Source organism: Anabas testudineus, chromosome 13, assembly GCF_900324465.2.
Source record: "Anabas testudineus chromosome 13, fAnaTes1.2, whole genome shotgun sequence".
Classification (NCBI taxonomy): domain Eukaryota; kingdom Metazoa; phylum Chordata; class Actinopteri; order Anabantiformes; family Anabantidae; genus Anabas; species Anabas testudineus.
This window is the reverse complement of record NC_046622.1, coordinates 16,674,545-16,689,748: the sequence shown is the minus strand read 5'-3', so window position 1 is coordinate 16,689,748 and position 15,204 is coordinate 16,674,545. Positions and strand designations below refer to the sequence as shown.

Genomic DNA, 15,204 nt, shown 5'->3' with positions numbered 1-15,204 from the left:
TAATGCTGAAACAGCTAAAGCATCAAGTTAAATAACAGTGTCTAACCTTTGGTTTGATGGCAACCGTCCTGCAATGTTCCTCTGATGCTCTTCCGCCTGAGAAGCCTTGAGCTTTTTCCCACTGGTTACGTCTGAACTCTGCCTGCTCCTCTTGGTCTTCTGTTTGCCTTTTTCTGCTCCTGAAATTGTGACTGCTGCTGACAATAATGTGGCAGAGTTGGGTGGCTTATGTTCTGAAATAGGAGTTGTTCTACTAGTCTGGCAGTGTGCAGAGGTTTGTGTTTGGGTGAACACTCCAACAACACGTCCCTTAGCGGGGCTTAGAGGTGTGGCTGGGCCTGGGGCTAAAGTGTTATTTGAACTGCAATCCACAGTCTGGGGTCTGTTGTGAGACTGAGACTGATGTTGTATGTGGACATTACTGTTATCTGTCTCTACTTGTTGGTTGACAGTCATGCCTAGAGTCTGTTGGGAGGGTAGGACACAGATGCTGCTGGCTATCGAAGTCTGCACGGGAGAACTCAGCTGTGACATCAGAGGAGCTCCTGGAGACTGAAGGACCATTGGCGGATCGGACAGACCTAAGCTATGTGGACTTGCCTTAAACAGGAGGTTGCTAATTGGGCCTGTGATATCAGTAGAGCTGAGGACAGGGGTGGAGAGGGAGACTGATCCTGGTGCAAGAATGCCAGTAGCACCACTAGGGGGCACAGATACAACATTCAACACAGACTGACTGGGGTTAAGACCAGAGACTGTGCAAGGCAGAAGATGAGTAGAGGAATCATGGGTCAGGATACCAGGCTGAGCAGGACCAGGAATCCTCTGTTGAAGAAGAGTAGTGGGATCCAAGTACATAACCCCTGATTTTTGTCTCTTGATAATATTTGGGACCTTGCGCTGAGTAGTGGAGAGGGTGCTTAACTCAACCAAGCCACCAGGTTGGCCAGGGATACTAGCAGTAATCTGAGGGGAAGACAAGTTGATGAGGGTCATATTAGGAGGGCCCACTTCAGACGGGGCCAGAGTAGGCTGGCTACGGGAGCGGGCCAACTTCTTGCTTTTTTTTGGCTGAAGACGTGAGATAGGCCTCTTCCTGCCAGGAGCAGAGGCAAGTACAGCTGGAGAAGAGGTGAGAGAAGAGGGACTAGACACTATGGCAACACTGGGACCTAACTCATGAGGTCGACCAGCTTCTGAGACCAGAATCTGGGATTGATCATGGGGTTGTGAGGGCAACCCAATGAGAAGCCCTGATGTGGTGCTGGGGATTCCTGTCTGGAAGCCTGTCTGTGCTGCTCCTGCAAAGGTGTGAATCTGAGAGGGGTGAGGCATGGTGCCCAAGACTTTGCCACCGGCAGGAAAAATCGGCTGAGCTGGGGACAAACCAGTATTCAACCCTGTAGCAAGCGTCATAGAGCTCAGCACTGCAGATGAGCTTGTGTCCATCACTCCTGTGGCACTGATTTTCTGAGTGACACCATTAGGGACAGTCTGAAGGACATAGAGGGGTTGGAACTGCTGATTCACTACAATCAACTTGTCAGGACCTGGTTTGATGACTGCTGGACTGGAAACCTGTGCTTGTGATGGTCCTGGTCCAGGGACTGGACTAGGGCTGCCTGCTGCTGCAGCTGATACTGGGAGGTACTTCTGACCCTGCAGGGGCAGAGAGGGAGAACTTGGCAAACCTGGAGTACCAGAAGTTCTGGGAACATCCTGGTTACCTGGCGGTTCAACCACTTGGCCAATAGCAGGGCTGGAAATAAACTGCTCAGGAGTCATGTGACCTTCAGAGACCTGTGTATCCCTGTTTCGAAGAGTTGCAGCATCACGGTGATTCTCTGATGGTGACACACCTGATCCAGCTCTCTTCTTGTCTCTACTCTTTTCTGCACTGATGTTGTCAGGGTCAGAGGTTAAGCCCAGCATGGTACGGTCTGAGGTATCTGAGATTAGACTTCCTGCAGTGTGGTTCTGACTTGTGCTGACAGTGGGGCTGCGTGTGGTAAGGACAGAGAGGTCAGAGGGCAGCTCCAGTGGAAGATATGGCTCCTCTACAGATATGGAGCTATTCACACTACTCTCCACCCCACCTCCACTTTCCGCATTAGGTAGTGGCTGGGAAAAGTCCTCAAACAGAATGTCTTTACGCCGGTTAACATCTACTCCAACATAACTCTCATCCAGCAAAAGCTCTGAAGAGGATGGCTCAGGCTGCTGGCCCAGTGCCTGCATTGACATGGAAGGTGTGTTCAAAACAAACTCCATGATATCTGATGGCAAAATGTTCCCACAGTCATCACTGTTGTTGTTGTCAGAGTCTGATTTAAGCAGGTCTGTGCTGAGAGACAACTGGGCCTCAAGAGGATCTTGACCCTGACTCTGTGGCTGAGCCTTGACGCCACCACCTAGAGGAAGACAGTTTTCTTTCTGGTTCTTTCGACTTTCTCTTGTGTTGCCACTTACTGCTCCACCGCTGCTGTCAGCCTCCTTGCTTGTGTCATGGGAGTCAGATTTTTCAGTGTGCCTTTCTCTGCCCCTTCTCTTAGGAGTGCTCTTATTTGGGGTGGAAGAGGAGGTGGCAGTAGTGGTTGTGGTGCTGGTGGTGCAGATGCTGGTATCACTCTCTGAGCCATCATCAACACCATCAAGCTGGCCAATCTGCTGTTTCCCTAAGGTCCTGTTAAACAGCAAAGACAGGATGTTAATCGTTACTGGATACCACAGAAATAACCACAACTACACTACATTACCTAATCATTTTATTAAAATAATTCTGTATACTTACAAAGCACTCAGCATGTCCTCTTCAGTCTTTCCTTGAACCCTCTGTTGCTGCTCTTCATCTTTTAGAAAGCGCTGGAGCTGAGAACCACGTCCAAGACACTGGTCTATCCCTTCTATAGATGGTAGACCCTCACCTGGGTTAATTATTGTTCGGGTAAAGTTGTAATAGTAAGGATCTTTACCCCTCTGTTTCAATCCACTGTCTTCATCCTCTCCACTATCCCCTGATGAAGAGGAGGTGCTTATATCATCGGCTCCATCCACCTGTCCCTCAGCTGACTTCTTACGGCCACCGTGCCTCCTCTTTACCATAGCTCCAGCAGCATCTCCGCTATTGTAGAAAGCAAGGTCTTCCTCACCGTAGGACCGAACCCCATAGAAAGGAGTGAGGCCAAAAAACATGTTGGAGCGAGCGCGGGCACTGCGTCGCGGGTAACGCCGCTTGGCTGACCCTGATCCATCACTGTCATCCTCGTGATGTTTATCATCCATACTTCTTTCATGGTCATCTTCTGGGCCATCACCCTCATCCTCAGTGCCTTGTGTGAGGAGGCCGTGGTGATCTTGGAGCTCACTGCGTGAGTCCTCCTTGTGCAAATCATCATCCTCTGTCTGTGTCTGGGTGTCAGATTCAGAGCTATCACTGCTGCTGGCAGAGAGTGAGGAGAAGAGAGTGGGGTGTCCAGGGCGACGAGTGCTCTGGCCAGCAGCAGCAACAGTGGAGGTACCAGAAGCTGGACATGAGGAGGAAGAAATACTACCAACAGCGCTGGTCCCATTAGGGTCAGTCTTGATATCGGTCTTTAGTAGAGGTACAGTGGGGGGTTTTACTGCTTTCTTTTTCTCTCTGGAGGACAACGACAGCTGGTTCGATGTTTGTTTGGTGTGAGACTGAGAAGAGGTCTTTACACCTTTCTCTGGAACTAAACTAGTGTGCTGCAATTGCAATATGTTGTCCAAACCGGAGCTGTTCTTCCTCTCAGGACAGGAGTAATTTTCTCTGCTCTTCGAGGAAGACCTGTCTCCCCCTAAGTTTTCATGCTTTTCCCCCTTCCCATGGGCTTTGGTGCTGTTTCCAAGCACAGGAGCTTTGCTGTTGCTGCTGTTGTGTGTGCTGGGGTTTGTAGGATGTGGGTTGGAGGTGCCAGTAGCTTTAGTATTATTGTTGAGATAGGGAATTTTGCTGCTGCTATTGCTGTTGGGGAGAGTCTTCTCTCTTTCACGGTCAATTGACACCTCTCTGCTGCCTGCTGTCTTAACTTTGGGGTGTTTGTCTTTGGCAGCTGAAGCTGCAGCTGGGGCGGACAGGTGCACCGAGCCTCGCTTTACACCATCATCTTCTGCTGGTGTCTTTGACGGCCACAGAGACTTCATAGCTGTTATTGTGGCTGATGTGTAATCATTTGATTTCCGTGAATTGGACTTTTGAAACGAAGGCTGCGAGGAGCAGGATTTCGCAACAACAGAATCCTTATGGTGTGAAGCTGGCATGACTTTTCCAGTGCCACTACTACTCTCCTTCCCTGAGCTAGGCTTGTCTTTAGGCTGGAGGATGTTGGAAGCTGGGGTGGACCGGGGTCGAGGCAACAAACTTAAGTTTGCAGAAAAATCCTGGTCTTTGCCTCCATGTTTCCCTTGCTTTCCTGCCTGCTTCGTGCTGTTACCTCGCTGTTGACTTGTGAGAACAGCAGTGCCCACAGGAGGGGAGGACTGGCCTGAACCTGCAGGTGCCAGTCTGGGGCTTTTACCGTCACCTCCAGCCTGTTTGGACTGAGAGCCAAGGTTACTATTTTTCCCTGGTCCAGAGTCTTTGTCTTTTCTCTCTGTGCTTCTATAACTGGAATCTCTAGAGAGAGGTATACCCTTGTCAGAGTCTCTGCTAGATGGTCTGTCCTTACCTTGGCCTGAGTCCTTTCCTGTCTCCCTGCTATACTGTCTATGCTTCTCAGAGTCCCTGAGCCCTGCATCTCTACAATCTCTACTGACTGACCTAGCTTTTTCCATGTCCTTATAACTCTGATCTCTGGAGGATGATTTGCTCTTATCTGGTTCTCTATTGCTTGACTCTCTGCTTGCTTGCCTCCCTTTATCAGAGTCTCTGTTTACTTGTTTCCCCTTTTCTGAATCTTTACTGAGAGGTCTCCCCCTGTCAGAGTCTTTACTCCATTGTCTTCTCTTTTCTGGCTCTTTGGCTGCTTGTTCACCCTTATCTTTTTGCCCAAGTTCTCTGGATGATCTGTTCTTTTCAGAATTATTAGAACCTTGATCTCGACTTGATATTCTCCCCTTGTCAGCATCTCTCAACCCCTGGTCTCTGGATGGTTGCTGTCGGTTTCTGTCTGTGGAAAAAAGTCTAGCTCTTTCCTCATCTCTCTGGAGTGGACTCTTTGCCAAGTCTTTGTTCAGGTGTTTGGACTTTTCAGGGTCTCTGGCAGGGGAAGGGATGAGGGGAGGGGGTGATGTTAAGGGTCGCGACAAAATCTGAAGTGGGGAGGTCATCCCCTTCTGTCTGTTCATCTGGTGGGGAGGAGGAGAAAGGGAAGGGGAGCTGTGGCGACGTGAGTCAATATTCCGCATGGCTGGGTTTACCACAGGGTCTCCTACTATCCCAATCTCATGGCTTTGGGGCTGAGACATACCTCCTACAACATAAAACAAACAGAAATTGATATTGCAGCTACTCTGTAGAAACAAGTCTATTCAGAAATAATCTCTACACAGGTATGACATTATCTGTATTGTAAACACATTTCAAAAATTCTTCAAAACCAAAAAATTGCCATTTCTACCTGGGGAAGGCTTAGGGCAGAGTGAGCGCTGACAAGGGGGGTAACTAGGATGTCGGTTTCTTGTGTAAACCCTGAGTTTGGGTGTGTTAGCAGGGGAAAGTGTGTCCGAGCGCCTTGGGGATTCAAATGGATCAGGAAAATCTAATTGTGAAAAAAAAAAAAAAAAGAAGAAGAAGAAAAAAACAACAACATTATAGCAGCAGGTATGATAACCATGAGCCATTGAACATGAAGAATCTGGAGGTTACCTGCTATAGGGGGTGGGCTGTGTGCTATCGTGCGATTCTCCTCTGGAGCCATCATGCTCTTCAGGTCAGACTCCACAACTGGAGGGTGACAAACTAAGATCCTACAGGTATATACACATCGCTTTCGAGCATCTAAAGTACTCCAATACACCCTAGAGCACCTGGAAAGAAGAGATTTTATTTATTTTCAACTTCAATTGTTGAGAGAATAGTAGAGAAATAGTAAACAGTAAAGAAAAAAAACTTACTGGTATCCTACAGGAAAGAGTTTGCGTTTACAGTCTGAGAGTTCAGTTAGTATCCCCAAACAATCAATCGTCATGGAGCCTGCAATGATGATGTTAAATTAGCATTTAAGACACTGAGTGTAAGTGAAATAAATGGTGTGATAGATGGACGTTTATCTTCCAGCAGTGCACCTACCAATCATCATGTGGACATTTTCAGGCTCCAATCCTGCCAGCCACTTCCTCCTGAGACTAATCCCCTCCAGGTCCACTAGGATCCTGCGGGTCACTTCAAATCCAGACACCACCTAGAGAAAACACATACCTCAAGTCACAGTTCCTAGCCTGGCATTGTTCACCAGCTTTACTAAGTTTAAAAAAAAAGAACCTACTTAAAGCTGCGTTTGAAATTTATTAGCAAGCCTTAGCAAATCAAAATTTCTTACTTCTCCCTTGATGAGGTCCCTGTGCTTTGAACAATAGACTTTCTTGTCCTCAAGGAAGACGCAGTGGCACTGGCGGGCGCACATGAAATGGTAGTTACTGGTGCAAGAGGTGAGGCAGCATCCAACTGTAGCCCCTGGCTTCTGACACTTCTCACAACGCTGAACACAAAATACAAGGTTGTACTTGTCGGTCAAAAAATATACATTAAAAATAAAATGAGAACTTGTGATGGACAAAGTGTCTTGTCTTACAAGCTGTTTTCCCCTGAGAACAGCCATGTGAACATTTTTCAGTGAGCCATCATCATCCTCAAACACTTCAGCAGACCAAAGAGCACAGTTCACATGGGTCCACTCGTTCTGACCGATGTACAGCAGCCTGCCACCCTCCTGAAACATATAACAATGTTTTGAATGACATAGACTCAGCCATACATGTGTTAAAGTGACATTAAGCAGATTTCTTACATTCGTGTTCTCATCTCCATACTTTAGACACAGAACACACTGCCTGTTGTCACTAACGCCTGGTGGAGGAGGGAGTACTGGACTCTCTTCACAGTCTGAAGAAAAGACATAAAGCAAAGTTTATAGAAATTTATAAGAAAAATTGTAAATGAAAAACAACCTGCATATCAGTATTTATACACATATTCATGGTTTACCAGGTAGGAGGGGGGGTGGTGAGGGTAAAGAGGGAGGGACTCGAGGAGGGGAGGCTGGAGAATCTGGTTCACCAGGGGTCTTGGGCCGGGGAGCTGGGATGATCTTTTTCATTAGTTGAGGGTGCTCAGCACGAGAAAGTTCCTGTCTCTCCTGCCACTGGGCGTAGTTGTGGTCAAGGGACGGAGGCAGCACAGCATTCGGGAGAAGCCCACTGCTGGAGAACAACAACATAAAATAGAGAGTTAAGCACTATAAAATGAAATCCTCTTAGTAATAACATTGATTCAAATGAAAAACTTAAAACCATGAGTCATTATGTGAGTTTACAACTTCACTGAAGCCCAAGGACGACTCCCAAACCAAGTTCAGCATTACATTCGAATGAAACGCATACTAATTCCGCACTAATGTGCAAATATCCTAACATGCAGTCAAGTTTAAGAAGTAAATCAAAAGGAGTGTCTTTAGGGTGTTTATTGTGTAGGTGTGTATTTTTTCCTCAACAAGATTTAAAAATGTGTCTGAGCAGTTAGTGATGAGTGAACAGTTATACATAATTATATCCAGCTTGGTAAGTTAAGTTCTCGCCAAGTCAAGGCTTGGTAATTGGTGTGATATTAATAAGATAGTAGAAGCATCCATTAAATGAAGGCGACAGGGTGGATGGATCATTGGTTTTCTGGAGTGGAGCACTAATACAACGCAATAGACTGACAAGTAAACCACAATTAGACCACAAATATGTATCAGAGCCTTGAAGTGAAATGTGACACTGCAGTTTGCCTCCCACAATGCCTGGAGACAATCTAGAATAAATGGTCTGTGAAAGCTGATAGCTAAAGTAAGTAAGTAAGTAAGTAAGTGAATGAGTGTGTGTATGTGAAAAAAACCCAACATACAGATTAGTGAAACCATTCCATCCATTTACAAAGTGAAAATTGGCTATAAACTTGTATTATCTCTATTAATCTCTTTAAACAGTATAAGTTATTCAATATTTGGTGCTAATTATTATTATAAAGACACTGATTAACAACCTGCTGCAATAATCAGGTTATTCTGAATGTTTACGCTTCTAATTATTTATTGTAAATGGTCTGCACTTATATAGCGCAGACTATGATTTACAATTATTATGATTTTATTGGACAGCACTGGATTGTACTGGTGTACTTAATAAAGTGGCCACTATACTGGTCTACTACTATATGACATTGTGATCTTGATATTTGGCTGTTACTTCAGAGTTTGTTAGTGCAGTCAGCCCACACACTGTAGAAATATTAGTTCACTGCTTTCTGGTTGCCTCCTATATACAGACGATGTTTAATCTGCTTCCAAAGAAACCACATCTTACTACACAATTCAATAATTACAGACCTGTGTTCCAAGGGTTAGGGTTGGGGTTAAAACTGCTGTTCTTCTCTGTTTTTAGATGAGTTCACATTACAGGAGTATTAAAAGCATATCTTCTTCCCTGCAATTACAAACTTAGCTTGTGCCACAACTAAAAAACAATAAATAAATAATGGTACATCACACATTTTATAATATTGGGAAAACTGAGAGCTCTGTCTGTAACACGGCCCTGCTTAAAGCTAAAGTAAGCTAAGTAAAAAAATAGTTTCTTTTTTCCAAATATTTGTGCTTTATTATCACCTGACATGTATGCCAAAATTCTTTTGCAAACTACTAGACCAAAACTGTTAGACGACCTGCTACATAAATCAAACAAAAAAAAAAAATTAAATGAGCAATGTAATACTAAAAAATTTAAAAATGTCTTACATAACTGTAATGAGTTACTCAGAACAGTTGGATGCTATAGACTGAACATTGTGTAATTGGTCTAACCCTTCATACTGACTATGGTGTGAGGGACTCACTTGGCAGAGACTTTTTGCCTTTCCCAGAACGTTGACTCTTTCACTTTGAACCACGGGAAGATTCGGTCCATTTGCTGAAACAGAGAGCATGTCGACATAAAGGTCGCACATTAGCCTGTTAAGCACTTGCACAAACCTGTGTTTGGGGTAAAATGCTTGTTAATGATATTGTAGCTTAACAGCCATAACTTAAATACTTCACCAGTACCTTCCAAAGAGGCACCCTAATCAGAGGCTTAAGATTGTTTTTTTTTTAATCACAAGCATGTGTGATGAAAATTTGTTTGTCACAAAAAAATCTTCATAAACAACAACATGAACAGTTTGAGATGACCCCAAATCTTTAAAGCCTGGATACTTGTGAGGTGCACTGTAATGTATGTGTGGTGCTGAGAAAACCTATAATACAGAGTTCATTTTAGGTTCTTACTCGAATAAAGAAAGACTTGACCATGCTGTTGGCTTTCCTGCTCTCCGGCTGGCCACCATCATTGTTGATGGCTGTCTGAATGACTCGCACAATGTCGTTACTAAACTCCAGCTAAGAGAGAAAAACACAAACACACACAGACACACAAGAGGAATTGTTGGTGATGATGAATATTGGTGGAAAGATCATTAGGATAGCTCTCTATGATTGTTTTAAATAAAAATTTTGAGATGCAATGGGGTCATAAAAAAATCTGAGGGCTGCCTGAGCCATCCCTCGCTATTCTGACCCCACATTAAATTATTCACATATCATTCATGCATTTAGAAATTATTTACATGTATTTAGTCCTCTAAAAATATTTAGTATACTTAATGCACACACATTTAGGGCTTTCAAATCAAATGTAGCAGACAATATGCCCACTTTTTCTTCAGAAAAGCCCAGACACCACTCAAAAGACAACATATTTACCACTGAGTTATAGCGGCCTAGATCCATCTTTTTCTCAACAGACTCCAGGTCTGGTGGGGAGTCACTGGGAGGTGTAGGAGTGACTTCTGTCAGGACTGGAGGATCTGGACCTTCTGGGGAACGACGGGATGGAAGACTCTCTTCTGTCTCTGGGTTTAGCTCTGGAGGCTTCACCGCCTGCCACAAAATGAGAGTTAGCTGTGGATGCTGCTTCAGCTGTTTGTGAATGAATGTTCTAAAATATGGTAAATGAATAAATGGAAATCTTTCAAATGTTTGCAATATTGTAACAGTGGCAAAAAAAACATAGCATTTTGCATTAAAACTACTAAAGAAGAAGCAACAGTATGTGTGCCTAACCTGTCTATAACGTAACAGGTGTGTGGATGTGCGTGAGTTGAGCAGTGCGGTAAGGACGTGGCGAATGCTGCCCTGAAGCTCCTTCTCCAAAGCCGTCCTCCACTCAGCTGGATGGCGTTCAGTACATTTGGTACAAGTGTAGGCAACACTCTCTGGCAGCTTTGACAGCAGCTCGTACATTTCATCTGGGGGACAGCGAGAGGCGGGAAGTCATTTTTGAGCCTATTACGTGTATCATCTGTCAGCACCTCATCAATATGACACCCAGAGAGCAGCCTGTCAGTCAGCTGCACAGACACTGAAAACTAAATATCCAATCCAGTGCTTTATTCATGAGAAAAATTTAGTAAACTTATGTGTTTTATTATGTTATACTACCAGACTTATTGCTTACTGACCCGTCAGATTCTCACACTTGGCATGAACCCAATGCTTGCAACGAGCACACTCCATCATCTTGCTGTCGTAGTCATCATCATCGTAGCACTTATCGCACAGTGGGCAGAAGTTCCCTAGGAGAGAATATAGCAACAGGTAGAGTGAGATTAAACCACTGAGTGCAATATTATTTGAATTCAAATGTTGTCTTTTTAACAGCTGTCACCTTTCTCAGGGTGGTATATATATATATATATATATATATATATATATATATATATATATATATATACACACACACACACACACACACACACACACACACACACACACACACACACACACACACACACACAAATATATACACTCACTACACTCACTATCCTAGGATTTACATGCTCATCACTTACCTTTAGCAAAGAGTTTGGCACAGTCGTGACACATGGAGAAGTCATGTGACCACTGGGCATCCCAAGACTTCCCAGGTTTAGTGGCTCCACAACTTTTACATCGCACACACTTGGTGCAAACCTGAAAAGAAAAAACAGATGAACAAGACACTGAAACCATGGTAGAAACTTGTTCATGGTTGTTTAAAAAGTTTAAATGGTGTGAAAGTGTGAACAAAAATGTTTTCATAGCCACTGCCTGTGAAAGGGTGAGAATGTAGACGGCACAATCACGAGAAGTTGAAAAAAATGTGTGAACAAAATGATAGGTAAGAGAAAAATGTGTGAGCTTTATGCTAAAGTTTGTCAGGCAGCAGTGCAACTGTGAGAGGTCAAAGAAGGTGAGAGGGCAGAGAGGATATCTAAAGGAAGAGTGATGTGCACTCATACCCAGACTCTCTTCTTCTTGGTGGGTCTGGTGGGGTGGTTGGGACCCAGGCACTCCGGGTGATAGCTGTTACGGCACTTATCGCACTCTAGCAGCTGCTGCTACAATGACAGAAGTCAAAAGTGACATAGGATTATTAAAATCTCAAATTATTAATTAGAATAATTAGGTAACGTTTGACGTTTCATGTACAAGAAACAGTTCACAGCAAATTGGTAATGTGTGTCGTGGTTTTGGCATGTAATGTCAGTAAAAATAATTATTTTGTAATCAAAGGCATGCAGCTATATCATACGCTGCATATAAACAACTCTGTGCTAGACTGATGACCTATTCAGGGTGTACCCCACCTTTTGCCCAATGATTGCGGTGACTCCAGCTCCTCATAACCTTCTACAAGATAAGCCGGTACGATCATGGATAGATGGAAGTTATTAACTGTTACATTCAATATTTGACCAGGTATAAAAAAACTGACAGGTGCAATAAAACTTATGCTCATGCAGCAATGAGTGTTTGATATGATAGATCTGCAGCATTTGACATGCCAGTAGTCTTGGCAGGAGTTGAGATTTCAGGTTTTTATGCCATGCTCAGTTGAGGAGTCCAAGAGTGCCAGAGCACAGAGAACTGCTACCGCTAAAGCAGGCCAGAAATAAAAGCCAATCAAATTAATAAACCACTTAAGGCTCTTTGGGCATTGATTTTCTTAGCATTCACTTTGGCTACAGTTACTGAAAAACCAATAATCAGATAGTTCATTCAACTTGTTAACATAAACCAACAGGGCAAAACAATTCATCAGACAGTTGATGGCTGCATAGACCCAATATGTTTACACAAGATTCTGAAATGACAACCGTACCAGACTCACATCATGCACATATTACACAGAACATGAATTAAATAATAAAATCATGGCAGGAATCCAAGAAGCTGATTAAGTGCTGTCTGCTGGCAGGGCTAGCAAGCTTCTTTCTAGGGAAGATCCTTCCGCCTTTGCACACTGTCAGTCTAAACTAAGCTTCTTTTGTGTAAGCTTTAAAACGAACACAAATGTACTGAATAGCTTACTTTAGTTTTCTGGTGCTGGCGCCCACAGGCCTGGCAGAATCGACAACGTCGACAACACCAGTTCTCAAACTGCTCCTGGAGAGGGCGCTCTGACTCCCCCAGGCAAAAGAGATGGAAGGGTTCACAGCATACCTGGCAGAAGACAAACTGTGGATCAAGAGAAAAAAAAGAGAAAGAAGAGACAAAGGAAGTGGAGAAAGACGACAAGTGTTAGAATTTAGTTTTTTATTACTGCAACAATAAAAGTTTTTAAGATGATAACAGTTTCTACCTCAACATTTCCACTGCTTGCACATAAGAAGCAGAGCACCCTGGGAGTGACAGGCACAGAGGTGAGCAGGCTGAGGCCACCAGCCTCCCACACCTTCTCCACATCATGGTCCCTCTTGATATCCACTCTGATACGATGCACTCCGTCGCAGGGAGCTCTGGACTTCACCTGGCCCCCAGTCGAGGGAGTGCTCAGCCAGTTTAAAGTACTGCTGCTGGGGGGTTTAGTGGTCAGCAGCTTCTCGTATTAAACACACAAGAGAAGAGACACAGAAGAGGGTGAATATCAGAAATTGTACATGGTGTACGCAGTCAGAATACAATGTTCTGGAGAGAAATGATGTGGATAAAAACAAAAAAACAACTAGATAATGTTCATCCAGTAACCATTTCTTACTTTGTCCTTTGGTCTCGGTTTAGCCAATGGAGGAACAGTGCGAGAAGTAGGCTTCTTCAACGTTTTTGATTCAACTACAAAAAAGCAACAGTACACACAAGAGAGCAGATGAGCAGAAATAAATAATAAATATTTTTTTAAAGATTTTTGAAAAGTGCAAATTCATATTTGTACCTGTATCTGAAACTGCTGTGGCTGAGCTCTGCTGTTGTGAGGACTGTTCTTGCTTCTTCTTGGGCTCACTAAGAGGAATCTTGGGTGAAGCATCTCTTTTTGAAGATGTCTGACTATTAAGAGGTCGTTGTTGCTGCTGTGATGCTTGGTGAGACTGTGTTGACTGGCAGGGGGAATTCTGGGCTGAAGATGTCGATGAAGACGATGATGAGGATGAAGACGACGATGAAGTGGAAGAGGAGGTTGATGAAGAGGAGGATGCTGGTACAGGCTGCTGTTGTTTGTGGCCCTTCTTTCCGCTGGCAGTGTTCATGACTGAGAGCTGTTTGGGATCCGGTGTCAGGGCTGGAGACTGAGCCTGGACTGTGACTGTGCTCGGGACCTGAGGGGCTTCGACTGGGGCAGGGGAAGATGCAAGAGCTGGAGATGATTGCTTTGATGAAGGCTGCTGTCTTGACTTCTCCTCTCCCAGCTTTAAAGGAGGAGTTTCACTCTTTTTGCGGGAAGGCTCCTCTTTCTGTGGTCCAGGAGTAGGTTTAGGGCCAGACTCTGAATTTGGTCCTTTAACCAGACTGAGACCCTCCTTTTTCTCAGACATCTTGTTCTTCTTTTTGTCCTTCTTGCCTTTCCCTTGCTTTTGAAGAAACATCTTTGAGGGCATCCACTGCAAGTTCTGACACTTCCTCATCCTACAGACACAAATGTGACACATAAGTCAAGTCAAATTTAAGTTGAAGTGTGACCAGGTATGCTGCTTTCATACAACTTATCTCCTTCAGGAAGAAGGGTCGTTTACATAACGCTTAGTTTCTAATCATGTTACTGGCTCTACTTCTATGCGCTGTAAACACAACTACATTCTGCATGGTCTACATTCTGCATGTCACATTGTTCTTGTCCTGCTGTGCACTTCATGTGTGAACGTACAACTCCACACAATGTCCAGATCCTATTCCCAAGACATAGCCCTGAATGCATATGTAAAAAGGGCGATAGTTTTACAGCTGTTTGTAGACACTGACATAGGCCAAAGAACTGTCACGCACAACCATCCATCATATTTACCTTGATTAACTACAATCCAACTTCTTACTAACCACAATACTTAAGTAAGTCTGACTGAAGATTTTGCCGTTGTTCTAACTGGTCTGCAGAAGAAGCTACATGTTATTACAATAACATACAATACAGCCACAAAACACCACTTTACGAAGAGAGATCTATCATTCCCTTTACATTTGTAAATGTTGTAAATATTTTCACTTTGTGACTTTTACCCTTCAAAATAAAACAGTACATTGCCATATCTGTAAATTACATAATTTACACATTACACATTTCTCCCTAAAACATCAGCCGAGACTTACTTGCAGCATTGCTTTTTAATGTTTCGTCCTCCAAACTTAGGCTTGTCGAGACAGTTAGTACAGACCCCACAATCTTCTGGAACCTGGCAGCCTGAGCACTGGCCACAGCGTCGCGACCGACGACCCTTTTTGGGAGGAGCTTCTTGAATGGCCTTTTGCCGTGTCTCTCGTGGCTTTATAGGAGGGGACTGAGGCTCTGCCTCTTCCGAGCCTGCTACTGATGACTTGTCTGTAAGAAGAGGTGTGCAATAGATGCAGTGACTGAACAATAGACATACAACTTTCTAGACCTGGTCATGAAATGGCACACTGTTGCAAACCGAAGAACACAATGTAATCAAACACTGTAAAGCTGTAATAAATTGTGTTCTTTTGTGTTGTAAAAATCAAA

At 44.0% G+C, this 15,204-nt stretch overlaps 1 protein-coding gene across 2 annotated transcripts in view; it reads right to left on the bottom strand.

Moving 5' to 3' along the window:
• The window catches only part of kmt2a (lysine (K)-specific methyltransferase 2A), a 32,760-nt gene that overhangs the window by 3,631 nt on the left and 13,925 nt on the right, over positions 1-15,204 (bottom strand). Inside the window, exons 5-26 of one of the 2 annotated variants that reach the window (XM_026373945.2) lie at positions 14,814-15,042; positions 13,447-14,135; positions 13,273-13,346; positions 12,877-13,113; positions 12,606-12,752; positions 11,534-11,632; positions 11,105-11,225; positions 10,715-10,828; positions 10,317-10,501; positions 9,957-10,133; positions 9,483-9,593; positions 9,053-9,126; positions 7,166-7,377; positions 6,969-7,063; positions 6,753-6,890; positions 6,501-6,659; positions 6,251-6,362; positions 6,076-6,154; positions 5,828-5,988; positions 5,580-5,720; positions 2,792-5,432; positions 47-2,683 (exon numbers count right to left, since the gene is read on the bottom strand). In XM_026373945.2, coding sequence (XP_026229730.1) covers positions 47-2,683; positions 2,792-5,432; positions 5,580-5,720; positions 5,828-5,988; positions 6,076-6,154; positions 6,251-6,362; positions 6,501-6,659; positions 6,753-6,890; positions 6,969-7,063; positions 7,166-7,377; positions 9,053-9,126; positions 9,483-9,593; positions 9,957-10,133; positions 10,317-10,501; positions 10,715-10,828; positions 11,105-11,225; positions 11,534-11,632; positions 12,606-12,752; positions 12,877-13,113; positions 13,273-13,346; positions 13,447-14,135; positions 14,814-15,042 — 8,632 coding nt within the window. Of the gene's footprint in view, positions 1-46; positions 2,684-2,791; positions 5,433-5,579; positions 5,721-5,827; positions 5,989-6,075; positions 6,155-6,250; positions 6,363-6,500; positions 6,660-6,752; positions 6,891-6,968; positions 7,064-7,165; positions 7,381-9,052; positions 9,127-9,482; positions 9,594-9,956; positions 10,134-10,316; positions 10,502-10,714; positions 10,829-11,104; positions 11,226-11,533; positions 11,633-12,605; positions 12,753-12,876; positions 13,114-13,272; positions 13,347-13,446; positions 14,136-14,813; positions 15,043-15,204 lie in introns of both variants that reach the window. The other variant, XM_026373936.2, reaches the window with a different exon arrangement.